Below are 25,401 nucleotides of genomic sequence, written 5' to 3' on the forward strand. Positions count from 1 at the left end.
GGCATACATACCGCTTTTCGTGAACATGATATGCGATGTTTGTGTCATTAAGTCGTCCATGTCCAACACAATCTCTTGCTTCTTCCCTTCCCAAGTCATGTTTTCAACGTTCACCAATCACCTAAGGTTCTGATCCCCAGAAAAATCGGGAGGGTCGCCCAATACTATTGCAGCTTCCTTCAATAATTCCGTCATTTGTTCAAGAGCAGGAAATCCTCCGTCTTTCAGATTCGTGATTGAGGAGGTTCCAAACGCCCAGGTCTGTGCCTCACTCAACTCACTTTTGGCGAGAGTAGGGCTCAACAATCCTTGCCTCGCCTGTACTTCATCATCGCCATTCTGAAACCCTCTTTCATCCAGCTCTTCGTCATTAAGTACCCTGCCACCCAATTTCACATCTCCAATTCCAACTCTATAGTCTAAAGCCTTGTTTCCATCCCTGATCAATTCCTCTGTACAGGTCATGCATCTTTTTATGCTTTGACTCAATTTCTGTGAGTCAATCAGAAGTTGTTGGTGCTTGGACAAGTCAAGCATCAGTCGCTTCTCATCTCTTGCACGTTGCCTTGTGCGAGCAGATTGGCTGATCAATGATCCAGAATCATTTGAAAGTAGAGAGTCCTCTTCATCGTCCAGATCATCAAAATCGCTATCCTCTTCACCTTCAGAGAATTCGCGGTCCTCGTCATCAAATTCAGTAACAGTTCCGAGGCTGAGATTGGACTGGCCAGAGACACTCCTTGCAGCTGGTACCATGGATAGTCTACCGGATCTAGATAAACGACGAAAGCGTCGAAGCTCGACACTTTGTTTGCGTAGCTCTCGCTCCAAAGTCTTGTTGATGGCTAGTAACGAAGAATTTGAGATCTCCAGATCAAGTACTTTGCGTTCTCGACGGGCATTTGCGGCACCGTCGGTATGAGAATGGGATGGTGACGTGATCAAATCGTTGGGCTGATCGGTAAAATTTGTAAGTAGTGGAGGCGGCTTTGAGGCGTCTGATAAATCAGTGTCACTTGTGACCGAAGTCGGAACTGTGTTTGATGACGCGATACTAATGGATCTTGGACTCAAGGCCTCGGGAGAGAGCAGACTGCTTGCAACCATGTGAGGAGATGCCGATGATGTGGATCGTAATTCCAAAGGAAGGGTGAATTGAGACCGCGAGCCACTAGTGCGCCTTTCGGGCTTTGCTACTAGCGAGCCAGCACTCGTAGACTTTCGATGTCCAGCTTGGATTGATGCTGGAGTAAATCCAGTATGGGCACTCGTGATTTTGGGGTTCTCCGAGCTCAAGCGGGACTTTGAAGGTGGCGTTATGTCCCTTGTGAGCGGTATGTGCTTGCGAGGAGAGGTAGGCTGTGGTGGCAAGGGGCCTTGGGATTTGCTGGGTGAAGGAGGTGGTGTAGATCGATTCATTCGGTCTGTTGGAGTCTCCTGAAGATGCAAGGCTTTCACAATAGAATTGTCTATTGACCTTTCGGTCACGAAAGGAGGCTGAGGGGTGCGTTTAGGAACGGTCTGTTGAACAGCATCGTTGGCTCGGAAGAATTTTGTGTCCTTGTCCTCATCCTCTCTTGATAAAGGCGGTTGCTGAGTAGCAGACAGAGGGGGAGAACCAACGAAGAACTGACTTCGGTTCGGTGGCAATCGAGGCGCATCGCCAATGGGGGGAGAGCCTATTGCTGACTTGACTTCACTAGCATGGAAGAACTTGTTGGACTCCTTGGCTCCTTCAACCATACTCTTTGCGGCGGAGACCCTTCGGTGAACTGTGACGGTAGGTTTGGATGAAGTATTTGGATTGGCAAGAGTGGGGGTACTCATGTTGAGGCGTGGGCTTGTGATGCCCAGTCCAGGAGATTTGATGGTAGATGGTCTTTGGGCATCATCGCTTGGGGATTTCCGTGCCATGGTGGTAGTTGTAGGCACTCTTATAGGAGCAGGAGTTGAGGGAGAGTCTGTGCCAATCCTTGACCTCCTTGTACCAGAACGAGGAGTGACATTGTGACTAAGAGGGGTTTGTTGAGAGTCAGTCTTACCCGGTGACCTGGACCTGACAAAGGGTTCCTTGCGAGCAGTCAACGAGGGAGAGACCACGGGTGTTGTGGTAACATTATTGGTAGTGGCGGTAGAAGAACCTGCTAGTCTGGGAGTGACTGCAGTTCTTCCACTTCGGAAATTGGAGGACAGAGCGGGAGTGAGTGGTTTGGGGGTGGAGGATGATTTGGATTGTTTATCGGAGGGCATGGTCGGGAAGGGGGAGCGTGTCGATGGAGAGAGACGAGATTGTTGAGGTGGCAGCTCGCGCATAACAGCGACGGAGAGCTGTTTGTGGGTGGTGTACCAGCATGGTCAAGTCCAAGTCATTTGTGGTGGTGGTGTTGTGGATGCAAGTCATGAAGTCTTTGACATTCAAGTTCATGGCGTCGTTGATGTTGACAGTGGTCTGCTTTGGAGATGCTCCCGAGCCAATTCCATCCTAATCGAGTTAGTGTGGGAGGATTAGCCGAATGGGTGCGATGATGCATTTAAAGTGGCAGGTGCAGGCATTGGGAACGGACGAAGCCACAACACGCGTTCCTTCCCCGCGTCACGCCGCGACTTTTTCTGGAAACCGCGTCTTTGCTGGCATCGCACGGATATTTACACGGGCCGACACCGTTGACTCAACTTGAGGATTCCGAGGTACTCTAGGCTGGAACCTACTCCATCGCACTTTCCTGACTACCAATATAGGCAGGCACAGAATGTGGCAACCACTTCGAGTCTGCAACTGAAATGCCACTAGACGATGCACTCGAATCCCCCCTCGGCCATATCGACAACGACAACGACGACAACATTGACGAGCGCAATGGTCTCGGCAATCTATCCCTCCCACAACCCTCCCAACACCATTCCCTGAAGTACTCCCTCCTAGGCCCTTCTCTGACAAAGGCCGGTCAAGATGCCGTTGATCAAAAGAAGGTCTCCGAGATAATATATGAGGCCTCGAAAGGCTCAAAGTTCTTCAATAACGAAGAAGTCAGGGATCAGAACCTCACTGTCAAAATTGATCGTATCTTGAAACTCAAGGCCCAGTTGGAGAAGCTTGATCTCAAATCCGACCTACGCCGTGCTGATGATTACATTGCCTCTCTCGAGTTATCCAGGGATCTGTCTCAATATGTCGTACACATTGATTGCGACGCTTTCTATGCTGCTGTGGAGGAAATCGATCGCCCAGACCTGAAGAATAAACCAATGGCTGTGGGTGTGGGTGTCCTAACAACATGCAATTATGAAGCCCGAAAATACGGCTGTCGAAGTGCTATGGCTGGCTTTGTTGCAAAGAAGTTATGCCCAGACTTGATCTGTCTACCACTGAATTTTGATAAGTACACAGCCAAAGCTAAAGAGGTCCGAGCCATCCTCGCTGAATATGACCCTCGATTCGAAAGTTCCAGCATCGATGAAGCCTACTTGAACATAACCGAGTATTGTGATACTCACCACTTGGCTCCTGAAGAGGCCATTCAACAATTGAGAAATCAAGTTCGGGAAAATTGCAAAATCACAATCTCAGCAGGTATAGCCCCGAATGCCAAAATCGCAAAGATCTGCTCCAACAAGAACAAACCGAACGGGCAATTTCGTGTGCCCAACGACCGGGCTGCTGTCATGGCCTTCATGTCTGGCCTATCAGTTCGCAAAGTCAATGGGGTGGGCCGCGTCTTTGAGCGAGAGCTTGATGCAATTGGTGTTAAAACATGTGGGGATATCTACATCCACCGAGCCTACCTTAACAGATTGTTTGGAGAAAAGGCCTTTCAGTTCTTGATGCAAACCCATCTGGGTCTGGGTCGGACAAGTGTTCAACCGGCTGAAGAGTCAGAGCGAAAAAGTGTTGGTACTGAGAGTACGTTCCGCGATATCAGCAGTAAAACAGAGCTTCGAGAGAAACTTCGTCACACGGCAGAAGAGCTCGAAAAAGACATGGCTCGGGTTCAAGTCAAAGGCCGAACGCTTGTCCTCAAGATCAAACTTCATACCTATGAAGTATTCACCAGACAAGTCGCTCCACCAAAAGCGGTACATCTCGCGGATGACCTCTACAATTATAGTCTTCCAATGTTAGCAAAGCTTGAAAAAGAAATGCCTGGCTTCAAACTTCGCCTATTAGGTCTTCGATGCACCCATCTGATTAGTACCAAGAAGGACAAGCCAGACTTTTTTCGACGGAGGCCGGCCAATAGCTGGGCAACTGAAAAACCAATATCGGACGATGATCAGTGGGAAGTTTGGCCCGATTCTGAATTCGAAGAGGCAGCACGTCAAGAGCAACAAGAAGAAATGGAAGAGTTGCACCGTCTTAGTCAAGAACAAGAACAAAATCAATCAGAAGACCCTATAATATCGACTGCAGATTGGCATGAGCCCTTTGGTCGCTACAAATATGGTAGCGAACCCAACTCGCCAGCGAAGCATGGGCGTCTCCCGAATGCAGCGGCTGTTATCCCTGAGTTAAAGAGCGAACCACTGTGGGACTGTCCCATATGCCACCTACCCCAGCCTGCTACGGATAAGGCTTTCAATGACCACATTGATTCATGCCTGTCCCGACAGACGATCAAAGAGGTAGTTGCCCAAGCAGAAGCCGATACAGCGGTTGGACCTTCGATACCACTCCTCAATAAGACGAACTCCATTGATTCGGCACGAGCATCTCCAGAGACTTCTTCCAATTCAACGACGCGAAAAGTGGACAGTGGGGTCAAACGAAAGAACTCGGCTCCCGGCGACACGCAGAGAAAGCAGAAAAGATTGTTCTTCACATGATGATTGAGTTTTTGGCAATGCCATTGCATAGCGAAGGTATATAGATAGGATCCACGAAGAGATGAAAGCGCACTCTTCCGTGGAGGGTTAGCATAATGAGGAATGAAAGATAATAAAATTGTATGAATTCACTTACAGTCGAGAAGAAATGATTTGTATTGAACGGTAACATTCAGAGAACCCTCTCTATCTATATGTTCCGGGGGTACACCCCGATATATGAATCTCTGTTCCGGATTCTAAGGTCATAGACCTCGCAGAAAATGCAACAATGCCAAAAATCCAAGCCGCCCAGGTACCAATACAGACGAAATTGGTCCAAAGCCCAAGTCGGGACGAGGGAAACCGAATCCTCACTTCCTGAACAAACGTCATGATAGATACACATCCAAAGTCTAGCTCTGGCGGCGCCCGCGCCTTGTGCGGCCCAGCTCATCCACCTCCTCGTCATCGTGGTCGTTCCGGCGTAGCGCACTCCGACTGCCACCTGGGCGCACATGGCCATCAGCGGCGAGCGGTGCCGTCTCGACATCTGCATCGTCGTCTTCCGCGTTCATATCGTCATCATCATCGTCGTCAAACACTTTGTCCTCCTCGCCCTCGCGCTTCAACTGCTCCTCCTTCATCTCGCGATACGTTGCGTAGCTGAGCATGAGGAACGCCACGACGATAAGCGCACAGCCGACCATCGCGGGAAAGCTGATTGGTTTCCCTGTGATAAGCCAGTCGGTAATGCCGACGAGGAAGATCGTTAGCAGGGCGGCAACGGAGCTGAGGACGGGGCTCGTCAGCGACATGAGCACGAGGAAGGAGCCGGAGAAGACGGCATTGGAGAGTGTCGAGATGGCGAGCAGGCCGGCGGCTTTCCGTGAGGGGAGTTCGAAGACTTCGAGGCCCGTGATGTGGAGGATCGGGAGGGGGATCCAGAGCACGGTGAGCGTGAACAGCCCGATCATGCTCCCGAATGTGTTGGCGAAGATCATGCCGCGGCCGGGCGAACAGCCTTCGGGCGGGCAGGCGAAGCGCTTGTACAGGACTTCGTAGAAACCGTAGGCGACGGAGCCGATGCCGATGACGAGGTTGCCGACCAGCTTGGTGTTGAAGGGTTGTTCGGCTCCCGGGTTCGATGGGGAGGGTCCGGGAGTTGAGTCGTCTTTGTCACCGTAGGCGACGACTAGCACGCCGATGATGGCGAGGGCTACGGAGATGGCTTTGTCGAAGCGTAGTTTATCGTTCAGCAGCATGATGGAGAAGACGTACGCGAAGAATGCGGAGCAGTTGTAGATTGCGGTAAGGTCGGAGGGGGACGTTAGGTTGACTGCGACGTACCAAGAGCCGCCGGCCATGGTAAGGAAGGTGGTTATGAAGGCAGTGGTTTTGATCATATATGGCCACGGCGAGCGGGCGGTGGTGGTTGGAGAGGGGTATAAATCTTGCGAAACAACCATTTGCGCGGTGGATTTGAGGATGTACTTGTGTCGGCGCCAAAAGGCTTCCCATGATAATTGACGTTTTTGGAGCCGGATGATCAGGAGTTGGAAGGGCCACAGGAACACCCAGGATCCATGGGTCAGATACATCATGCAGTATGCCTTGTTCCATTTCAACTCGTGTTGGATGTAAACAGCGGTCTCGGTCTGGACGACGAAGGATACGAGGGAGAGGATGAGGAAGAAGGAGGCGTAGATATATTTGCGCCGTACAAGATCCGGAGGTTGTGCATATGTCGGTGATCTTGATCGGAATGTGCTTCTTCGTGCGGCGAAGGCTGGCCGACTAGATCCCAGGACACTGGGACTTTCGGGTCTTCCTCGACTGAAGGATCTCTTGTCTTCTCCTAACAATGGCTCCGAGGCATGATTGCCAGGTGCAGGCCGATGCATTGAGGGTCGCCCTGACATGTTCTCGTCGTCGTCGTCTTCGTCGTCTGAGTGGGTGTCTCGAGTGGGTGCATTCAGATCGAAATGGATGCGATCTTCTTGTCTATTAGGTCGGAACTCTTCCTTGATGGTGGAGGGGAGTGAGGATAGACGTAAAGGACTGGGGGGCCCTGGAGATGGTCTAGGACCTCGTTGAGGAGGATCGAAGGGCGACTCAGTCACAGAGGGAGTGAAGATCAGATCGCCAGCTGTTGAGTCGCTACTGTCGGAATGTGTCATCCATGCGGTTTGGGGGGAGATTTGGCTGTTTTATAAGGAATGTGAGGTGAGGGCAGTGAATCGTTGGTCAGCTGGATTGATCACCGACACCAGTCAGAAGTTACGTCGCTGCCAGATTTGAATTAGGGTGCCTGGCGGGCGTGGAACAATGCAAGGAGGAGTGTGCGCAGTGGAGAATTGATCAAGCAAATGAGAAGGAGGCGGTTTTGTCAATATACAATGTTATAGGATGTTGGGTGTTGAATAAAATAATTAGTGAACGCTTTAGTGGCAAGTGTTGCATGAAAGTGGTTCGAGTTTTGTACGAGTGCGGATAAGGGAGAGCCTTGAAGGGGTTCTACGAATACGAATAGGTGTCTGCTTGGCGATTCAGATGGGGATTGATGGGGATTAGCCATCAGGGAGGCGAAAGCCTAACACCCCTAAAGGTTAGTTAAAGTAGCCCCAACGCGTGTTCAATGTTCAGGGTCCACGGGGGCTAAGAGAAAACGTGGAGAAGCCGAAGGTCAAGGGATCAAATGTACGCCCACGCCCAAGAAACACGAAGAGCAAGCCGCTCACAACCGGAACCTACCGAACAAATAGAGATTCCACAGTAGTCATTGATAGGTAATCATTCCCAAATTCAAGTAAGCAGTGTCGTTGTATGTCTCATCGTTGATCTTTAAAACTATACAGAAAGATTTCCTGGTATCTAGTCAGGCAACCACATTAAGAATCTCATATTCAAGGATGAGTAAATCTCCACAGCCCTGAATCAACCAAGTTCATTCTGGAGGGCGTTTTCCTCGAAAGCGATCGCAATGGGAGAACCTTGACTGCTGCTCTCCGCTGTTGTCAGGGGGTGGTTCATATTTAGATCCAGGATCATGTTCCAGGAACATCTTTGCCTCACGCCAATCCATCGTTCCACTGTGGTCGTGACTGAGCTTCTGCACAATTTGGCGTTCTCGACAGTCGAGAATATTGAATCGCAAGGACATCTCGATAAGTTCAACCCGTACCTAATTGATCTCATCATCTGAGCGGCTGCGACCTTAAAAGACAGACAGACCCCTTGATGGCCATACTTTAATCTGCATGACCACAATTCCATCAACCCGCCGGGACGTTTAATCCAAGTGATGAACTGCATTTATATCGCCTCATGGTCTTTACCTTCAAGACGACCGCAAATTGACTGTGCACCACATTAGTAGTGCCTCAGAGCTGCTGATCCACGATTTAGATCGTTCATTCTGTTATCATGTCCTGCACAGAAAGACACTCCAAATGGAAAATGACGATCCCAAGTGTGTGTGGCATTATGACGAAGCGATCGAACTGGATTTCGGGCGATGCAGGTCCAATGCGTGGCGGGTTCTGCACCAGATCAGTTCTGCCGTGTTCATCAAATCTTCGAGGACGTCTCTGTGTTGACGGTCTCAATTGGTCATGAAAGTCGTCTCGACATAGAGATTACCCTGGTTGATCTCTAATGGTGCGTCCTCGGCAATTTGGAACTATCAACCAGGCCCGTATGATGTCCTTGAGAATCGCGCTGATGGTACATTGCTCAGTCGATGGCCATAGTCGCCATTGGACGAAGGCGATAGCTGAGGTGGACTTCCTGATGGGCTCAAAGTCCTGTCCAACGGGGGAGTATAGGAGTGCCAGGCAGGAGTCCCTAGCCGGTCTTCCCATTTGAATTCCACTTGATCATTCTCGCCATTCAACTTTCTCCCGTCGTTCCAAACTTCGACTTTCAGATCCGCCGATCCCGGCAGAATTCGCACGTCAAGAAGTGTCAGCTCATACCGCTGAGAGAGGTTGTACCAGTGTCCATTTTTCACAATTCGCTTCGTTTGTGAAACATCTGCTTGGACCACACAAACTGTCTGGACTCGAGGATCTGATAATGCCGTTGGTAGTTGTGGAGGAGGCGTTGTTGTCATCACAAAATGAGCGTGCCAAGGTTGTCTCAATTGCATCGGGTCAACCTTTGCCCTCAATCGTTTGATGAATCCATCTGGACGAATCGTCTCGCCCTGTACACGGGATTAGCACTGCCATCTGAAAGAATGACCTCCATCATACCTGTCGAATTAGCCATTCCACCTGATCAACGACCCATTTCTTTCCATCTCGAGGGTCTTTGGTAGAGGTTATACCTTCATGAATCTTAGGATCATAGCGTTGATTCACAACAATACCATAACTAACTCTTGCATATCGAGATGTTATTGGATCCAAAGTCTGAGATACTTGCTGTGCCCTGTCGAGTACAAGTCCATGTACGACAGCAAGCTGGGGTTCTTCGGCTGCCAGGATTCTAAGTCCGATCGCTGCTGGTATGTTCATGGTGTTTTGCTCGTCAAAATGCCATTTGAGCCTGTCTTGGACATAGGGTGAAGACCCTAATCCCCCAGAAAGGATGATATAGTCCTGACACGGTCGTGAGTCATCTATCGCTAGGACCAGAAAATGAGTCTTGAACTTACGACTTTTTCGCCAGGCCGTCGGAAGTGTAGGTCTTTGACCTGATCATGCACGAAGGACACAAGTCCATCGACCTGCTCATCGAACACATTTTTTAGAATCTCGCTGCCCGCAAGAGTCAGTGCACAGCATCATCAAGAGAGGAGTTCACCCTTACGAAGTAATTCGGATTTGAGAGTTGACTACATTCGCTTGAGGAATGTATTGTCCAGGAGGAAGATCAGGCACATCTAAAAGCAAGTAGGGGATGTTTGAGCCAGGTGCTCCAAAATTGCATTTGAATCTCTCGAATCGACCAATCATCATTTGTTCGGCAACTTCTGAAGGAGGTTTTGTCAACATGTGTGCAATATTCTGCAAGTATCGCTCAAGTAATTGCTGTATGCGAATGTCAATCAATGCTGACCCAATGGGTTTCCCTGAAGCCACATTAGGACCAAATCTACGAAAAGCGACAGCTAACAATACCTTCAGTTCTTGACAATGGATCTAGTCTGAGTGGCTGACCCTTGTCAGAGACTAGTTTCAGTATATTGACGTCCTAAATCTTCGTGTCAGAGAACCCCTATCTTTTGTTGATCTCATGCTTACAGTTGTACCACCTCCAGCATCGCAAACCAAGATCACATCGTTTCTCTGTCATCTGTCGTCAGTGGGAGCCGTGAATTAGTGGAGAGTTGTCTCACATCAAGATACTGGTTGGCAACTGATATACCAGCGGCTTCGGCTTCGGTCAGCGTAATTCGACACGAGTGGAGATTTCCATCTTTGCCAAAGCCAGCACTTCTGATCAAAGTTTCCAGTCCATGAATGAATGCAGCATCGCGCCAAGTCGTAGGTACACTGAAGATCCATTCAACTCTCATCCGACCCCAGTTAGGAATTCGCATTCGAAAGTGATGGGCCACATGTTCATGGATGAGAAATAGAAAATCGTAGAAGAACTTTTGAGCATCTGCACAACTGATATCCGCATAGTCATCCTTGTAATCTGGATCGAGGTATAGCTTGAAATGCTCGACAACATCCAAGTTTGGATCTCGAAGATCACAGCCAAACCCCCACGATCTCAACTTGCCCGTATGGATGTCGTAAGCGACTCGAGTTGGAACCTTGTTGGCGATTTCATTGACATTTCCCGACCAGTGTTGGAATGACTTTGGATTTGTCCACGGTGCTGAGCAATATGAAACCCCTGAAATACATTAGTTTGGCAGGACTATTGCCTGATACGCAAAATGGAGACAAACCAGTCTGTGTCATGCCAAAGTCCACCCCAATAACCATATCCGGGGCCTGATTATGGCCACTCCCAGCTGATAATTCATTTACTATCGCCATTGTACACAAGGCCGTATCGAGTGAGAGGCAACAGGTTTCAAGGCCGGAAGGAGCTGTTTTTGCAAGTGTAAAAAGCGCCCACCTGGGCTCACAAATGCGATGAGGCAGGTGAGAGGGACTTGCAAGATTGGAAAACGGCCCCCAATCATGCGGCGCTTCCCCTACGATATACTCACCCTCACGATAGATGGTTTGAGGCCGTTCTTTCGTCCGACTTGGAGTGAGGGCGAACCTCGCGCGGAAAGGTACTACGGGAAGAGGCTAAGCCTTCCAAACCGAGCAGATCTCGCAATCCCTCTATCTCGATGGGGAGCGTGTTGCTCAAGAGGCTGGTGCAGAACACAAGAGTGAGCTACGCATCGGTTGCAAGACCACATGTGGGCTAATCATTGGCTGCATGAGGCTATTTGCATGTTGGCTGGCCTCGACTGTCTAAGCAGATGCCCAGGCATCATTTTCGCACCAGACCAAGTTAGCAAGCCAAGTTAGGGACGGATATCCACCGAGGTCTGTGAACCCTTGAGGGCAAATCTCCATTCCGGAACACCCTCCAAGACGCACTCTCAAAGCCGCGCACCGGAAATCGGCCAGACGACTGGATCTGATGAAAGAGATCGAAAGATCTGATTCGACAAATGTTGCCCTCTGCAGATGCGGCATTAACTTTCAGGCCCCTCATCGTCTACTGGGTAGTGCATCCCCTGGTTCGTGTCCGGGGTAGGGCAAACTTAAGTCAGGCTAACTTAACACTTTCCTTTTTGTCCAGCCTCACCGGTTCACCTTGACCAGGTTCGAACATGACCGTTTGATCACGGAGATGCTTCAATACAACTGAAAGCAGCAATAGGCTTCACATCTTTTTCAAAGCAACCGAGAGAGAAAAGTGGCAGAGATTTGCTTCTCAAACAGATCACCAACTCGGAGACATGATCAGGCTGAAAATAAATACCAAGACACCATTTCGACCTCGTTTAACATGGCTTGCATGAAGCCTGGGTCCAAAACTCCTAGTGTCGTGTTCCGTCTCCTCAGGCCGTCTGCTTGCACAGCCCAATACAGAGTGTTACAGTCAATTCTGAACGAGTGCTAATTCATTATTGAATGGCTCGTACTAACTATGGACACGGTAGGACACCAGTGCGAAACTGTAGACCTTGTCATGGCCGACTTTCAGCCTCAGACACCTTTCCACCTCTGCTCGTGCACTCAACTGCACTGAAGTCAATCATTATCTGTTATCATCATTCCTGACCAGCTTCATCTACTCAGCAATCCACGGGTTGAACGCTGTTGGACAGCGTCTGTCCTGCGACACTTTGGTTTAGAGTTAGAAGCCATCACTAATAATGGCGCCACAGGACGATAATCGTCCATCAACTTCGATTCCATTAACGCCGCAAGCGCCCTCAGATTCGGGCTCGAGTTCCCCAACATCATCTATATCGACATCTAACTCTGCCTCACAGGGCGAAAGCACACAATCAGTCGATGGGAATCTGACCAAGCCAACAGCAGTAGGAACCGGGACATCAACGCCATCCTCGAGCACGGCATCAATCACGAGTAGTTCGAACTCAGCCGCGGCGGCATCATCAACCTCAGCAGATAGTTCAACCACTGCTGCACCCGGCAGCAGCAGTGGTGGTAGCAAGGGTCTGGGGACAGGTGCAATAGCAGGGATTGCTGTGGCTGCCGTTGTCATCGTCGCCGCTATCGCTGGTTTCTTTCTATGGAAGTTCTGTGCTGGTAAGAGGAGGAACCGACAGCGGGCTGCTGCTTATGGACAGGCCAGGGTTGGAACACCTGGAAACAGCAATCCCAGCCAGGTCGAAAAGGGTGCTCCTCTTGTGGGAGCAGTTGCCCCTGTATACCGTGATTCACCATCTCCAGAGAGCCAAAACCCACTACCCCAACAAGCCGATGATGCTACCGTACAATCACGATTCTCGACACTTTATGACCAGATCGAATTGCACGCTGAAAACTTTTACAAGGATGCGAGTCCGATGATACCACCTTCGATTGAAGGCTCCTTATCACGTTATGACACACCAATTCTAGGAGCACCACTGGCCGCACGGTTGGAAGAATCACCTCGTACCACAACAATTCTGAAGCATGTGCTTTCCTATGAGATTACAACCACGGTTGTGGATCCTACATCTGCGGATCGCAGACGAAGCCTCCTGCCTACTCCGCTTTTAGCATTATTACAAGAAGTCCAAAGTCAGCAATCTTCACAACAGGGCGGACGAAGAGGTATGATTGAAATCGTCCCAATCCAAACTAAACCTACAGCCCCCACATCCACACATTCATTATGCTTTTACTAACATCCAGTGTCTTTCCCCAAAATCCAGGCCACCAAACATCTGCCTACTCTCGCCTCAAACAACTTGCGGCCAGCTACCGCACATCACCCCAAAGCATACCGACGACCACCAGCTCCGCAACCCGCGAGGCCGCCTCCCACTTCACGAAAGTCTTCTCCCTGTGGGCGGACCCCCAATACGACGAGGCTAGGCGGACCCAACATCTCACTGAGGTGCTCGATTCAGCCATCAAGTTCTCCGTCTGGCTGCTCAGTCAACCCGAGACATTTGAGTTACGCTGGGACGGCTCCTCCTCCGGCGCCACCAATGCCTCTAGCTCCTCGACCAACGATAAGGAGACCAGTAGCCTTGGTGATCATAGCCTTGTCACGGTGCCTGCATTGGTCAAGGTCACGTCCAATGGTGGAAAGCAGCACCTGTCGAGAAATTCGGAGAAGGTCCTGTGCAAGCTTGTCAAGCGGCCGATATAATCTCTTTTCAATCTGCTGATTTTTGTTCTGGCTTCTATGAAAAGAATCAAGAGGTGTGTGAGAGGATTATGGCCCCTCGGAAACCAGAAACTAGCTGTTAACTTCGACCAATTCGCACAGCCATCTTCACTTTACAGACAAGCATACCTATTTCATGTCTTGTAATCTTCTGCCACGATGTTTATGACCGTCACTCCAGAACTGCACAGTTTACAGTTCCAAAAAGTGAGCAGGAAAACACTTGCCTCTCTCTCTCTCTCAAAGATTTTGGATACACCATCAAGTGAACGAGTTCATGCTGGACATGAGGTTGATTTCAAATTATCAAATCAATTAGTGTAAATAATCTTTCGTTACCAACATCCTCCGTGAGCTCTCATCCCGCTGTGATTTTGTTTTTCGTTCGCCGTCACCCTTGCTTCAGCGTCGAAAATGATTTGTTGAGGTCGATGTAGTGGCTGAGACCATCAGGTCAGGCAATTGATCAGCATGTTCCCGATCTTATCACCACTAATTACACCACAAAAGGCCATGGATTCATGATCTAACAAACACGACAGCATGAATGGACTGACGCGCTTGAGTTACGTATCAATTCGTAAAAGTACCGTGTTCCAACCGGTTCCATTCCATCCGATTCTTAAGATCCACGGGATCGGTTTTCCACAAAAATTTTCCATAGATGAGGTAAAGAGGTCGGGTCCGAAACTCCCGAGCCTAAGAGAACACGCTATACTATGCTATCCAATCCCAGTTCCAAGTCGACGATATATAATCTCCGATCTAGATCTAAAAGGACTTCAACCCAGCACGCTCAACCTGCCTCGTCAACCACGAGCTGCGTTTGCGCGCCATGCCCACAGCCGGCCCGGCGCCGAATGTCGAGCCGTTACTTGATCCGCCGCCGCCCGCACCCTCGCCTACTATGCCAACTTTGGCAGAGAGCGTGGAGCTTGATGCGGTGCGGTAGTTCATCGACGGGTGCTGAGAGAGGTGCTGCTGCTGCTGTTGGTGCTGTTGGGGGAGGCCGAAGGTGGAGCTACGGGATGAGATGGTTGATTTCGTGCCGGATGTGCTGCGTTCGCGGTGCAGGTCGGGGTCAGGGACTGCTGGATGTGGTTGTGGCTGTTGTTGGTTGATCTTGGGTGGGATGGGAGGTCCCCCCATTTTCGTGGGAATTGTGGTTTGTGGTTGATATTGCATTTGTGGTTGATGTGGCTGTTGCTGCTGTTGCTGCTGTTGCTGCTGCTGTGGGTAATGATTTGATTGATGGTTGATTGGATGTTGAGGTGGAAGCGTTTGGCTTTGCTGTCTCGAGGCTGGAGCATTTTGTGCGACAGGTGGTGTAGTCTGGGGATTATGAGATTGTGCTTGTTGCTGGGAATATACTGATTGACGTGCTATGACCTCTTGCGTTGATGGATCCACCATCTCTCCTCGTGGATTATGTTGAGGAAATCGAACAGACAGTCGATGAGAAGCTACAGGCGCCGATGATGAACGTGCTTCCGGTTGTTTCCCTAGAGATGTTTGTGATTGTATCGCTGGTAGAGAGTCTTGCTTTTCTGGGATCGGCATTCTTGTCGGTACGGCTGGCATTGGCTCACGGTGCAATGATTCAATCGGTCCTTGAATGGGTGTCATGGGGTAAGGTGGAATAGGTGTCCTTGCCACGCTGGTATTGGGGACGTTTGACGGAGAACTCATGCGTTCTTCTCTCGCTTCTCTTGCCAGTTTTGACGCATAGGCATGATGATGAGCCATCTCGGATTGCTCTGGTATCTGCGTCTGAGCACGCTGTGGCGTCCAGCGTTCGTCCATTGAGGGATTCTTCTTGTGCTGACTGGTCTCAGGAAGACTGTACGTGCGATTCTGAACTTGATGAAGTCGACTCTCGTGAGCATCATTGATTTGCTGTTGAGTTATGTAGGCGCTTTGGTGTTGTTTGCGTGGTAGATATCCAGCTGCAGGTGGTGCAGAAGCTATGGATGTGATGGAATTTCGTTTTGAATCATTAAATCTTGACTTTTCAAATTGCTGCTGGAAAACTTCCCTGCTTGGTGATACTGGCGGAGAGACGATCGTGAATGATTTACTGGTTTGGAATTGAGGCGAAGAAGTAAGTGTGGGGGTATAACTGGTGACCTGATTTGTTGACAATGGGGTTTTGGTCGCCTCAGAAATCTGGTGAGATTCTTTATCAAGGGCCTGTCCCGTTTTCACAGAGACAGAAGGGACTTGGCGGAGAGTTGTTTGCGAATCCTGGTTGGTCGTGGCTAACGCAGAAGTACTCAATGTTCTCTGCGGATTACCTGGTTGTGAAGCGGATGGTATGTTGGAAGCACTTGCTGCCTCGTCAATAGAGTTGGCAAGATAAATGTTTGATCTGCCAGCAAGAGCATATGGGTTCTTTCTTAACCTGTTTCGGGTACTTGCAGACTTTACAACTGGTGACTCTGAAACTCGAGAAGAATTCGTTGTTGAAGGTGGTGAAATTGCGGACCCAGAACTCTGATTTTCTGGCACCGAGGAAAGCAGCGATTGTGGCCTTTCCGAAATGGCGGAGTTCCGACGACTTGTTCCATGCTGGGCATCAGACACCTGAACAATTGAATTTCGTGGGGATGAAACGCTTCCTTGGGGGTTGGCTGCATTTTGAGTAGTAGTTGGCGTGTCCTGTGCTGCAACAGGTAAGGTGGAATCAGGTGTCTCTTTCAGTTTGAAAGGCGTTTGTTGAGGCTTTTCCAAGGACTGCTTCAAGGGCAACACTGTCTCAGTAGGTTGAACGGCTGGTTGATCAGCAATTCCATCGATAGGTTTATCGTTTTGCTGGAGTTGATGTACGCCAGGTTCTATGATGGGAGACCTGAGGCTGGCAGCATAATCTGGTTTGGCCTTTGTAACAGATATTATCTCGCTCGGTGCTTCAAGCTCAGGCATTGAAGTAAGAGTTGGAATAAATACATAGCCACGTGCCGTTGGTGGTGGAATTGGTATTGCAGGCCATCCTGGTAGTTCAGCGGGATCATCTGGAAGCAGGTATTGTTGGGAATCACCGGGTTGTTGGCCTGGCGAGCCTTCATTGGGCCTTCCCAATTGACTCGTACTCCTGTTCCTTAGTCTCGAAGTCCTCCTATGGTGTAATAGCTTGGTGGCATCCAGAGGTGGTAAACCATTTAGGAAATCGTCAGTTTGCTGCGACATTGATGGTTGTTCAGCAATTACAGCATCGACTCTGATTGCTGGCGTTGGTGCCACCGGAAGTGGTTGAGATGGAGTGACAGATGACTGAAGTGGTTTCCGCTTTACTGAATTGGCTCGGACTGATTTGCATGACTCGATAATATCGTCAAGAGCCTTGCAAGCGTGGTGAAGGCTTTCCAGATCTTTGGACACCTCGTGGTTCTCCGAGCGAAGGACCAAGAACAGTCGGGATTGTCTGATAATGTCTTGAGGTGAAGACGATTCGGATTTTGCGGGATCCAGGTCTTGTGCAAGAATTCGAGCATGATATTCAGTCTCACTGATGGTCTTTTCGATGGATTTCTTTTTTGGGATTGAAACTTCCGCTCCGAGACCTCGGAGTAGCATCCTTGAAGACTGAATTTGCTCATGAGCTCGTTCCGCGGTCCTTAGGTATAGCGCCAGGCGGTCTTCAAATGTAAGAACCGTGAAGCTATCATCGAACAATTGTAAGACATGGAGCGAGCCTTGGTCGGCCTGAGTCGATGGGGGAGCATCTTCGGCTGAAGCCATGTCTGTAGACGAGACAAGAGTCTCAAATTGAGTTGGGATTGTAGCCGGAACATTCCACAATCTATCATGGCGGTTGCTCCTCCATCACCAAGCATTCATCCTCACCGAGTAAATCTAACAATGCACTTCCGACGGGACTGAAGCGCTTTGATATTCGTTGAAGCTTGAATATTGTAGAAGTGGTTACAATCTGGAGAGTCTGAACCCGGGAGTTGATGACAAGCAGATGAGGCTCCAATCCAGGCTGTGCATATTCGGTACAAGCAAGAAAGTAGCTTCCCACCGTGCTTGGTTAGGCTAATTGCTGCGTGCGACCGCAACAAGGGTGGCGGCAGGTAGAGCCTTGGACCTGTACTCCGTAGTGGGGAGAAGCTAAGGAGTGAATCGAGAAAGCCAAGATGGATATCTCCTGGGATGCATGTCAAGCAACAACATGGCGACACGCTGGCAAGGCCAACTAAGCATCGTACGGACGTTTGATCATGTTGAGTGTTTAATGGGCAATTAGCAAACCAACCAGGGAGGACTGGAGTCTGGAGGGGCGGGGCCCTTTGGAGGGCTATCCTTGTATCCGTACTCGTATTGTGGCCGAACTCTAGCGTTGTGCTACTGCCGCCGTCGATACAGTATGGTATCGTCACAGCCGACACGGGTTGATCATTCGACATATTTCACACTGGTGAGCTATTTCTGGATATTTGTGCCTTTCGAGGCCCAGGCTTTCTTTTTGATGAACTTTGATGTTGTGACACTCGATGTTTTGTTCTCGAGCATGTCTTAGCCTCCCAGGAAGTACATTCGTGGACAAGGCTGAAGAGGTATAGGTGTGTACTAGGTTTTCATGGAGGAGCCCCTCGTTGGTACGAACCACATTCACGGCCCCCAAAGGACTAACAAAATTCCTCCCGCGCACCCCTGTCCCAAATCTCCACTGCAAAATCACTTAGTCACCCGCTTCTGCTCGATACTTTCGGCTCAGTTGAACTCGGTCGCTTCGAGAAGTCAGTCGACAAGGCCAGTTACGGAGGACTGAGGACGGAGGACGGAGTACTGATGAAGCATCAGGCCAAAGCTCGCAACTTGTGCTTCTAAAATTAAAGGCCACACTACTGAGAAGTTCACGATTGATCCGTTCGCCGTTCCCAGTAGGAGGTACCTAGGTGATTTCGCGAAGACCAGGCTGGTTTTGAGGCTGGTCCTTTGTCGAGTGAGATCGAATAACCTGCAAGATTATATCGTATTCGGCAATGTGGACAGCAGGTGTTTAAAGCATATTTCTTAGTGCCAGCTGACCTTGTAGGCTTGGAAGACCTTTTAATTGTATATCAGCCTCGCTCGGCCCATGAGTTGAAGCCGTGGGCCGAAGCAGGCTTGATGATATGTTCAACATTATCTATGATCGAATGTTTCGAACCTTTCTTTTCAAATCCAGGTAATGTTCCAGCAGCAGGATGTTCCGACAGTGCGCCTGTGCCTTCCCACCATAAACGCTTGAGGTGTCCCCCGGGTTCTTCGGGGAGTCTCAATTGTGCATAACGGCAGGAGATAGCAGATTGAAGTTTTGACCAAGTAAGAAAGGTTGAGAGCATTCATAGCATGTGATATGCTGGAACATGAGCCACGTGCATTGGTTATGCCCTATTTGAAGGCTGTCTCTGCTGCCACGACTGATCGACTCTCCCTAGGTATCTCAAGTTATGCTCAGGAGGAAGAGTACCATTCGGGTAAGACTCCCGCCCAGGCAGCACGTGGGCACTAGCACTAGAATAGAAATCCTCCCTTGTGAAGGTTTTGGAGAAGCCGAACAGGACGTGGGGTAATCGGATTTCGTCATTGAGATTCCTGTCTTCTCTCAGACAAATGGTCGCTCACGAGTACCGACGACCTTCTCCGTTTGGAAAAAAAGATATCTTCTCTTAAAATCGATTTTTTGTCTATGTTCAATCACCCGGTCAGAAGGCTTGCTACGACTCTCTCATCCAGTCTTCTTCACTCCCGTGTTCATTCAACCACACGGACTCGATATCATCCATTCTCCACACGCCCGTATCTCAAGATGCCACTAATTCTGTCAACCACTGCCCTGGGCAGTAAGTCGCGTGTGATTCTGGGTCTTATGACTTTTGGTCCACCGGGAAGTGAAGCCAAAGGTGGCCGTATCACGACTCTGGACGACTACAACAAGAATCTCGATTACTTCCAGCAGAATGGCTACAATGAGGTCGACACCGCTCGTGCATACATCTCGGGAGAGCAAGAAGCTTTCACAAAGGAGGCAAAGTGGAAGGACCGTGGTCTGACTCTCGCCACCAAGTGCTACCCCGTTCAAGCAGGTGACCATAGTCCTGAGAAGTTACGTGCCTCCCTGGAGAAGAGCTTGAAAGAGCTGGGGACCAACAGTGTCGACATCTTCTACCTACACGCTCCTGATCGGGCTACGCCATTTGAAGATACATTGAAGGCCTTGGACGAACTGTTCAAGGAGGGCAAATTCGTTCAGCTCGGTCTCAGCAATTTCGCCGCTTGGGAAGTCGCTGAAGTCTGGAATATCGCCAATGAGAGAGGTCTCGTCAAGCCCACGATCTACCAGGCCATGTACAATGCCATCACGAGGGACATTGAGAAGGAGTTGGTGCCAGCATTGAGAAAGTCAGATGATCCAATCCCACGACCCAGACCACAATGATGCTAACAATTTCGCTCTCCAGATACAAGATTGACCTTGTCGTGTATAATCCGGTGAGTCCTTGCTGGTCCACACTGAGAAACGTCCCAAAATGCTGACTCTCTTCCCAGCTCGCCGGAGGTCTCTTCAGCGGCAAATACAAGTCTAAGGCAGAAGTCCCAAACTCCGGTCGTTTTGCAGACACGAATCCCAGGACAGGCAAGGTAAGTTCTCACGCAGCCGAATGATCTCCCACCTCACCTCAACACCACCACTGCTGACACCTTGCATCTCACACCAGATGTACCGCGACCGCTACTTCAATGACGTGTACTTCCAGGCCCTGCAACTTATCGAGCCCGTCGTGAGCAAACATAACCTGACACTGATCGAAACCGCCCTGCGCTGGGTGCGACACCACTCGGTGCTCAAGCTGACCGACGGCGGCAATGACGGCATCATCATTGGCGTGAGCAGCCTCAGCCAGCTGGAGACGAACCTGAAGGATCTGGAGAAGGGACCACTGCCTGAAGAGGTCGTGGCCGTGCTGGACGAGGCTTGGAACAATCTGTTCAAGACACAGGCCCCGAGTTATTGGCGGTAGAGTCATTTTCGAAACCGAGTCTGGAGACAGGCAACATCCATCTGAGTGGCCTTCGTGGTCCATGGGGTGCACGGAGATGACGCCGGTGGGATGTTTGTATGTGTATAGGACATTGATGGGCGGCGTTAGCAAGTGCATCGCATTGCATTACACTTGGCCGCTGTGCCACTTTGTTCCTCGATTGAAAATCCACAATAGATCTGAGTGGTGACCAAGGAGGCATGACGTCCAAATAGAGGCCTTCCCGGTCCCAAGATGATTCTTCTGAACAAAAACGGAATGTTTTAACACTCACTACCCAATTAACATTCCCGAGCACTCATACTTTCGTCTCGTTCTTCGGCACTGGCGGCCACTAGTGAGTAGTTCATGAATCTGCCCTTGACTGAGGGTATCTCTGAATTGGTATCGACATATCTACTTGTACATTTTCTCCCTTCCGAGACAGTCTGTTCGCCTCCGCGTTGCTCATGTCCTGCGCTGAACAAGGACATATGCCGCTGAACGGCCTCAATCAAAAATACGCTCATCACTGGCCGCACTCTTCAGCTCTCCACTTGTTGTCGCGATGCGAGGCTCAGGCTCATTATTGATGGATGACGACCATTCTCACGGCACAGACATTTCTGTACTGCACCATAAACAAATCTAAACCCTGAGCCACGAGTTTTAGCCCCTCGCCTTCCCTCGTCCCCTCCTTGCACGACTCCCGAACTTGAATTTCATATCATCGCTATCATCCTCACTATCGCTGCCGTGCACCACCGTGACAGGGAGTGTCTTTTGGCGTTTGGGTGGATTGGTCGTCGCAGAGGTTGTCGCGGGTCGCTTGCCTTTCGCTTTGGCGGACAGAGGTGGATTCTGGGTGGCGCGTTGGGTTTGGGTCTGCGTCTGCGTACGAGATTGGCGCTGAGTTTGGGAGATACGTTGTGTGGTATCGGGCTCGTCGTCCTGTTCGGCATCCCTGGCGTCCGAGTCTTCTGCGGCTGCTGCACGTCGATCGTCGGCCCTTGTGCGCCGGGGTGTGTCGATGTCGACATCGTGGTCGAGGATCTCTGCGGCTTCGTGCTGGAGACGGGCTGTAGTGGGACTCGTCGATGGTGGCTCATGCTCGTCGTCATTGTCAAATTCATCATCGAGGTCATCTTCGTCCGAAATGACTCTTGCCTTCGACCTCGATTTCATAGTCGTACCACCACTCGCACGTTGAGTCTGACTCTGCGTCCGTTGACTTCTGGCTTCTTCGCGCCGCTTCCTCTCGCGCTCGAGCTCTTTCTCTTCCTGTGATTTCTCCCAGTACTGCTCTCCGATCCCAAATTTGCGGCGTTTGATCTCGACCAGCGGGACTATGACCTTCGACGCGTGGCCTCTTCGTTGTGGTGCTTCACCAATGCGGCGGAAGCCTTTGAAGTTCTTGCGTCCATTCCACTTGGGATCCCAATCTGGTCCATGCTCGCCATTGCGAATTTGTTGCTTCTTAGTTTTGTCGCGCAAAGGAAGGTCCATGCTGAGGACTTCGACAAGGTGGGCAGGTCCGGTAGTTTCGAGATCCTCGTCGCGGCGACGGGCTTCTTCTTGTCTTCGAGCGGCTTCTTCCTCCTCCTCGCGCTGGAGACCGAGAGCTTTGCGAACATCTAGTTCTCGTTCTTTCTTCTTCATTTTCGTTGGAGGTGTGATTGATTCGACTTTTGCTGCCACATTAGACTTTCTATTGACTTGAGCTTCAGCGAGTTTACGTCTCTTGAAAGCCGTGGCCGCTGGGAGCAGGTCATCTATTTCATCGGCAAAGTTGTCTTCTGGCTCCTCTGTAGCGGGACGAGGTCGTTTCTTAGAAGAAGTTCCAGGTTCTTCTTTGACTTGGGAGGTATAATCCCCATTGTTATTGAGAACGTCATTTTCGGAAACAGGTGGCTCTTCGAGAATGCTGTTCTCTTCGAAATCCACTATAGCGTCCGGGTCGAAGTCATCATCGAATTTATTATTTTTGGTTTGAGTGAACCGAGGTCTTCGATATGGACGAGGTGCAGGCTCATCCGGGTCGCTGACTTGCGAGACATTCGCGGACACATCCTGTGGAGGAGCTGTTTCTGTTGGTGGCTTTTCCTTTGCTGACGAAACAGGAGCAGATTGACGACTGCGCACATTGGAGGTTGATTGAGATGGTAAACTTTGAGCAATTGCTGAAGGCTGATTGCTAACCAGAGAATTGGCTGCTGAAGGAGGTGGTGCGATTCGCCCTTCGGTAGTGCTTTCAAATGGTATGGCTTGTTTCAATAGACCTGCTTCATTAGCGAGAATCGCATCGAGAAATTCGGACTGATCGATTGCACGCTGATCCATTTTCAAGGCAACCTCGTTGATCAAACTGTTGGTCCACTCCTGAACATCATCCTTGCCAGTCCATCGAACTAGAATCACACCACCACTTTCCTGACTGCGAAAACCTTCATCATCCTTCTTGCCAGAAGCATGCCGCAAGAATTGTATCAGACTGTCTGCGGATGATTCACCATTGATGACTTTGAAGAGGATTGCCTTTCCATGACCACTGGTGACGACCGGTAGTAGAGTATCATACTGACTTTGGTCACCGAAGACGAACACATATCCTTCAAAAATGTTGGGTCGGGTTGGATCCGGGCGATAAGATTCGACAGGTCTTAGGGTAGGTTCCTTCCCGGGAGGAGGAAGGTGTTCATTTGGGTCAGGCCAGGAGTAGTCAAAGTCAAGTTCCAAAGGACACAGGTTTTCTTCTTGACTCAGATGGGTGGGAGTGGTGGCATATTCAAGAGCATCGATGTATGACTCGGAGACGATATATTTTGCAGTGATCAAGGCTTGTAATCCTTTTGCTGTATTCCTCTTGTTCGCGATTACATGTGTAGTATGTCCGGAGAAAAAATCACTGGTTGCCTTGATGTCAAAAGCTTCGACTCTAGCTTGCTTCAACTTCAAGAGGCCAGACTTGATCTCCTTCTTCAACAGGTTGAAAGTCAGAACACAGGGTTCCCATCTAATGATGATCTCATTAAGCTGTGTTCCAGGTCTGACCGAGTTTTCCTCGCTTTTCAACTCCTTTGAAGAATTTTTGATTAATTCTCCATTAACGGAGGTACCACTCTTGGAGTTCTGGTCCTCAATTCTGATTTTGGTTCTTGCGTGGATCTGGGCAACATCGCCGCTCCTGACGGGGTCGACATAAATAATGAAGTGCTTTCTGGAGACGCTCTTGTGATCGATGGCGAAACGGACACCCTCTCTTTTGACACGACCGAACAGATATTTTTGACCTGGCTTCAGCCACATTCGCTTCCCCTGGAGGAAGTCTCCATTGGATTCAAGGATCCACATGTTGATGACATGGCAGAGGTAGAAGGAGAAGGAGGATTAAGGCATCGATCATATGTGTGGCGTGCCCTGGACAGTGATCGAGTCAACGACTGCCTGACGCGCAGGCAAGGAAGGCCGAGTATTTGGTTGAATTCGTGACGCGATGGTGAATCGCCAAATTGACACGTTCTTTTTGATGCCTAGAGTTAGCGAGAGTTTAGCGGGAAGATGGGGCTGCAGGTGCCTAAATGGTCGACGGTGGGCGGCTAGTTAATGTGGTTCTTTAAGGGCATGGCTCAAGGCGCTTCCCGCAACGGTAAGTGTGTTAGCAGGCAGCGGGAGTGATAGGCTACGCCTGCCTCGTACTTGGGACTGAGACACGAAGATGTTTAGGCATAGTGCGGGGTTTCAGAGGTTACCCCCTCCCCCCTCGACCCTCGACCTGCCTGCCATGCCTTGTCCTGCCCTGCTGATCTCGGTCAATGCCACGTTTGGGGCTCCGTTCCAAGCTCTAAGCCGCCATGAGAGCTGCAAGCTCCACCACCGACCAAGTTTCTTAGAGTTGCCCCGGGGGTTCATTGCGACGTCACTTGGACACATGCCATCTCGGCCTCGTTCAAGTTGGTAACCCTCAGCTCCGGTCAGAACAAAGCACGGCCCTCCTATTTGCCTGCCCTCCAGTGGTGTGCATATTCCAGCTGACTGGTTGCCATTGTTTGCTTCTTTCCACCCTTCGCATCATCCACCTCATATTCAACTCTCACACATAGCCACCATGACTACTCCCCTCGATACCGAAAATGCTCCCGACCTCAAGGTCGACGAGTCTCCCATCTCCCCACTTGAACGTCGCAACTCCCTTGAAAAACACCTGGCACACCGTCCAGATGCGCAGGACCTCAAGAACCGTCACATTCTACTTGACACCAATGCTGCTCCGTAAGTCAGTCGTGCAATTTCCAGACAGAGTGTTATTGATTGACTCATGATCAGGGCTCTCCAAGCCAAACAAATTGAACTCGAGCGTCAGCAGCATTCGGACAGTTTGAAGAAGCACCTGGAGAAGCGTCCAGAGAGAGAGGAATTGGTGGAACGTGAGTGACTCCTGCGAACAATCTATACACGCGACACCTAACATTAAGCCAGGTAACATCCTACCAAACTCATCCGCCGCCCCCGCTTTACAAGCCAACCAGAAGGAACTGGACAGGCGCATGCGAGCGGACAGCTTGGATAAAAAGATCTCACATCGGCCCACGGCGGATCAGCTGGTCAAGGAGGGAATTTTGGAAGAGAATGAGAATCCCATCAAGGAATAAGCAGGGACAATGGTTTGTGTGATGGTCCTTTTCTCTACAACCGCTACTAGCGACAGAACAGATGCTTCAGTAGCCTCATTGAAATGGCCCAGCATTTGACACATACCCATACCTAGTCCGATCTA

At 50.1% G+C, this 25,401-nt stretch overlaps 9 protein-coding genes across 9 annotated transcripts; 4 read left to right on the forward strand and 5 right to left on the reverse strand.

Annotated features, from left to right (window-relative positions):
- Positions 1-117: 117 nt before the first annotated feature.
- On the reverse strand, positions 118-2,250 carry LTR84_004338 (uncharacterized protein; the record flags this gene model as incomplete). The annotated part of the gene is made up of 1 exon (XM_064847915.1): positions 118-2,250. One exon carries the CDS (start codon positions 2,248-2,250, stop codon positions 118-120), a length of 2,133 nt encoding a protein of 710 aa, XP_064704454.1.
- Positions 2,251-2,781: 531 nt separating this feature from the next.
- On the forward strand, positions 2,782-4,821 carry LTR84_004339 (uncharacterized protein; the record flags this gene model as incomplete). Its single annotated transcript, XM_064847916.1, has 1 exon — positions 2,782-4,821. One exon carries the CDS (start codon positions 2,782-2,784, stop codon positions 4,819-4,821), a length of 2,040 nt encoding a protein of 679 aa, XP_064704455.1.
- A 395-nt stretch (positions 4,822-5,216) lies between these two features.
- Positions 5,217-6,980, reverse strand: LTR84_004340 (uncharacterized protein; the record flags this gene model as incomplete). Its single annotated transcript, XM_064847917.1, has 1 exon — positions 5,217-6,980. The coding sequence occupies one exon, from the start codon at positions 6,978-6,980 to the stop codon at positions 5,217-5,219; it is 1,764 nt and encodes a 587-aa protein (XP_064704456.1).
- Positions 6,981-8,485: 1,505 nt separating this feature from the next.
- Positions 8,486-10,799, reverse strand: LTR84_004341 (uncharacterized protein; the record flags this gene model as incomplete). Its single annotated transcript, XM_064847918.1, has 8 exons — positions 8,486-9,007; positions 9,057-9,404; positions 9,461-9,563; positions 9,616-9,877; positions 9,927-9,999; positions 10,050-10,094; positions 10,145-10,653; positions 10,709-10,799. 8 exons carry the CDS (start codon positions 10,797-10,799, stop codon positions 8,486-8,488), a joined length of 1,953 nt encoding a protein of 650 aa, XP_064704457.1.
- A 1,346-nt stretch (positions 10,800-12,145) lies between these two features.
- LTR84_004342 (uncharacterized protein) lies at positions 12,146-13,602 on the forward strand (the record flags this gene model as incomplete). The annotated part of the gene is made up of 2 exons (XM_064847919.1): positions 12,146-13,058; positions 13,160-13,602. The coding sequence occupies 2 exons, from the start codon at positions 12,146-12,148 to the stop codon at positions 13,600-13,602; spliced, it is 1,356 nt and encodes a 451-aa protein (XP_064704458.1).
- A 789-nt stretch (positions 13,603-14,391) lies between these two features.
- Positions 14,392-17,358, reverse strand: LTR84_004343 (uncharacterized protein; the record flags this gene model as incomplete). The annotated part of the gene is made up of 1 exon (XM_064847920.1): positions 14,392-17,358. One exon carries the CDS (start codon positions 17,356-17,358, stop codon positions 14,392-14,394), a length of 2,967 nt encoding a protein of 988 aa, XP_064704459.1.
- Positions 17,359-19,414: 2,056 nt separating this feature from the next.
- LTR84_004344 (uncharacterized protein) lies at positions 19,415-20,627 on the forward strand (the record flags this gene model as incomplete). Its single annotated transcript, XM_064847921.1, has 4 exons — positions 19,415-20,007; positions 20,067-20,097; positions 20,155-20,247; positions 20,325-20,627. The coding sequence occupies 4 exons, from the start codon at positions 19,415-19,417 to the stop codon at positions 20,625-20,627; spliced, it is 1,020 nt and encodes a 339-aa protein (XP_064704460.1).
- A 669-nt stretch (positions 20,628-21,296) lies between these two features.
- On the reverse strand, positions 21,297-23,978 carry LTR84_004345 (uncharacterized protein; the record flags this gene model as incomplete). The annotated part of the gene is made up of 1 exon (XM_064847922.1): positions 21,297-23,978. One exon carries the CDS (start codon positions 23,976-23,978, stop codon positions 21,297-21,299), a length of 2,682 nt encoding a protein of 893 aa, XP_064704461.1.
- Positions 23,979-24,732: 754 nt separating this feature from the next.
- On the forward strand, positions 24,733-25,276 carry LTR84_004346 (uncharacterized protein; the record flags this gene model as incomplete). The annotated part of the gene is made up of 3 exons (XM_064847923.1): positions 24,733-24,896; positions 24,951-25,051; positions 25,104-25,276. The coding sequence occupies 3 exons, from the start codon at positions 24,733-24,735 to the stop codon at positions 25,274-25,276; spliced, it is 438 nt and encodes a 145-aa protein (XP_064704462.1).
- Between the last annotated feature and the right edge of the window lie 125 nt (positions 25,277-25,401).

The sequence above is a fragment of the Exophiala bonariae genome, assembly GCF_035927105.1.
Source record: "Exophiala bonariae strain CCFEE 5792 chromosome Unknown scaffold_19, whole genome shotgun sequence".
NCBI lineage: Eukaryota > Fungi > Ascomycota > Eurotiomycetes > Chaetothyriales > Herpotrichiellaceae > Exophiala > Exophiala bonariae.